We start from the raw sequence: 3096 nt of genomic DNA, 5'->3' as shown, positions 1-3096 counted from the left end.
CGCACTTTTGCAACCACATCATTTTGTTTGTATGTTTTTTTTTTCTGTTGAGCTGTGCAGGTTGTGCTGTCAGCCAAGTTTTAAATTCTTTATTTTCATCTTATTTTTCATATTGCCATTTGAACAGCGTCACTCAAAAAATGGCCGTATTTAAATTAAAGATATCAACATATATAAATTGTAAAATAAAATATAATGCATAAATAATATACATAAAATATTTCTTAAATAATAATACATTTAAGTTACTTGACACTAATTAATTAATTAATATTTCAATGAAGTAACCCCAAAAAGAATTGCCAAACTTAAATTGATCAATAAACACATTTTCTAAGCTAAATTCATTTTTAAATCAAATTTGTATTAAGTTGTAACGTTAACTACATTTTGAAAACAATTCTCCTTTGTATGAGATCACAGTGTGCACCAGTATCTTCTTTAGAGAAAGAAATCCTGAAGCTACTTCGCAAATAATCCTGAAAAATGAAATGGAAACAATTATTTGGAGGATGATCAAATGCTGCATTTGTATTCATCCCCCGTTTTTCCTCTTTAGTGTGCAGCCTACAAAAACAGACGGTGAAACGGCGCATCAGTCGTATTTTTTTTTCACCAACTGTATGTTAGCATCATTGGTGTAAATTATTATCATATTTCACTATTTTGATTATTTCCTTGTGCTCCCCGGCGTCATCCCCCCACCACCACCCCACCCGGTTCTCTATATTTGGACGAGGCGTTAAGTCATTTGATCACACGCTTGCGCACCTTTTGTTCTCCGCCAGCGTGACAGTGTGATTCATACGTGCTGAAATCGGCAGGAAAAGCCGACTAGAACAGCTGGGGAGCTTATTTCGGGTTACTCGCAGACACGTGTGCTGACTCCCGTTTAACGTGATCCGGTTGAATGCGATTGGTTGATTCCGAACACAGCCTCATCCCCAGTTTTAAGAAGGGTGTGCACACTTGTGTAACCACATCATTTTGTTTGTATGTTTTTTTTTTTCTGTTGAGCTGTGCAGGTTGTGCTGTCAGCCAAGTTTTAAATTCTTTATTTTCATCTTATTTTTCATATTGCCATTTGAACAGCGTCACTCAAAAAATGGCCGTATTTAAATTAAAGATATCAACATATATAAATTGTAAAATAAAATATAATGCATAAATAATATACATAAAATATTTCTTAAATAATAATACATTTAAGTTACTTGACACTAATTAATTAATTAATATTTCAATGAAGTAACCCCAAAAAGAATTGCCAAACTTAAATTGATCAATAAACACATTTTCTAAGCTAAATTCATTTTTAAATCAAATTTGTGTTAAGTTGTAACGTTAACTACATTTTGAAAACAATTCTCCTTTGTATGAGATCACAGTGTGCACCAGTATCTTCTTTAGAGAAAGAAATCCTGAAGCTACTTCGCAAATAATCCTGAAAAATGAAATGGAAACAATTATTTGGAGGATGATCAAATGCTGCATTTGTATTCATCCCCCGTTTTTCCTCTTTAGTGTGCAGCCTACAAAAACAGACGGTGAAACGGCGCATCAGTCGTATTTTTTTTTCACCAACTGTATGTTAGCATCATTGGTGTAAATTATTATCATATTTCACTATTTTGATTATTTCCTTGTGCTCCCCGGCGTCATCCCCCCACCACCACCCCACCCGGTTCTCTATATTTGGACGAGGCGTTAAGTCATTTGATCACACGCTTGCGCACCTTTTGTTCTCCGCCAGCGTGACAGTGTGATTCATACGTGCTGAAATCTTGCTGGCAGAGAAGAAGTGTTAAAAAAAAAAAAATTAAATCACACACACACACACACACACACACACACACACACACACAAAGGTTTTCTTTGAAAACAACACATTTTGTCGCCAACGCTGAAATATTGTGACAGGCTGTGACTACACAGAAGAAATCAGGCACGCAAATCAAAGGTAGACGCGAACGTCGGCTGCGTATTTCTCAGCGTCTGTTACGGGAAGAAGAAGGAAGAGATGTCGATACATTCATTAAAAGCAAACCTAAAAGAGCATAATAATCAGTGCGCTACAAAAAAAAAAAAAAAAAAAACAGTTGCAGGAGAAATAAAGCCTGACAGGTAAAAGAGAAAAAAAATTGTTGAAATTAGGGATATATCGATGATGATGATGATGATGATGACGGATTTTTTTTTTTTGTCAGGTGGATGCCGATTCCACTGTTTGTTCCAATAACAGATTATTTGGTCGATTAAGTCAGGAATTTAAAAAAAAAAAAAAAAAAAGAAAACTACAATAGAGACAAAAATTGGCAACAATCTGTCAAATTTTTTTTGGGTGGGGGCGGTGGAATGTCAAATCTTTGTCTTAAGAGGTGTTTAAAAAAAATGGCCGATTTTTGCCTATTTTAAAAGAAAAACAGACGGTGAAACGGCGCATCAGTCGTATTTGTATTTTTTCACCAACTGTATGTTAGCATCATCGGTGTAAATTATTATCATATTTCATTATTTTAATTATTTCCTTGTGCTCCCCGGCGTCATCCCCCCCGAGCTAAAATTGGATGACAAATTTAGACGGCCATTTGTAATATAATAATAATAATAATAATATAAAAATCATAGCATATTTGACAGAACCCAGGAACTCAAAAAGTAATAAAAAAAAAAATTGAAATGTCACAACAAAATGATCATGACATTTAAATGCACCGATTTGTTACAGCTGCAGCAGTTGTGAAAAGCACTATATCAATCAATCAAATTGCATTGTGTATGATTGATTTATGAAATTAATAATAATAATAATAATAATAATGCACGAGATAATCAGGTCTTGGCGGAGGTCTGCTCTTTCCATCAGAAATTGTAATGCAACACATCAAGGTTATTGTGTTCTCTGCTGATGACATTTTTTTTTTTTGAAGGCATCACGGTGGATAAGTACGGCATCGTCTTCTTTGTGGACGGCACCATGATTCGCCGGGTGGACCAGAACGGCATCATCTCCACCCTCCTGGGTTTCAACGACCTCACCTCCGCGCGACCCCTCAGCTGCGACTCCGTCATGGACATCGCTCAGGTATAGCGCCG

General features: G+C 35.7%; 1 protein-coding gene across 1 annotated transcript in view; it reads left to right on the top strand.

Annotated features, from left to right (window-relative positions):
- tenm4 (teneurin transmembrane protein 4) overlaps window positions 1-3096 on the top strand; it is a 164929-nt gene that overhangs the window by 126635 nt on the left and 35198 nt on the right. The window contains exons 23-24 of the mRNA XM_019887308.1: window positions 560-582; window positions 2931-3085. Of these exons, the coding sequence (XP_019742867.1) occupies window positions 560-582; window positions 2931-3085 (178 nt within the window). The remainder of the gene's footprint in view (window positions 1-559; window positions 583-2930; window positions 3086-3096) is intronic.

Source organism: Hippocampus comes, unplaced genomic scaffold (genome assembly GCF_001891065.2).
Source record: "Hippocampus comes isolate QL1 unplaced genomic scaffold, H_comes_QL1_v1.1 scaffold194, whole genome shotgun sequence".
Lineage (NCBI taxonomy): Eukaryota > Metazoa > Chordata > Actinopteri > Syngnathiformes > Syngnathidae > Hippocampus > Hippocampus comes.
This window is presented reverse-complemented; position numbering and strand designations above follow the sequence as displayed.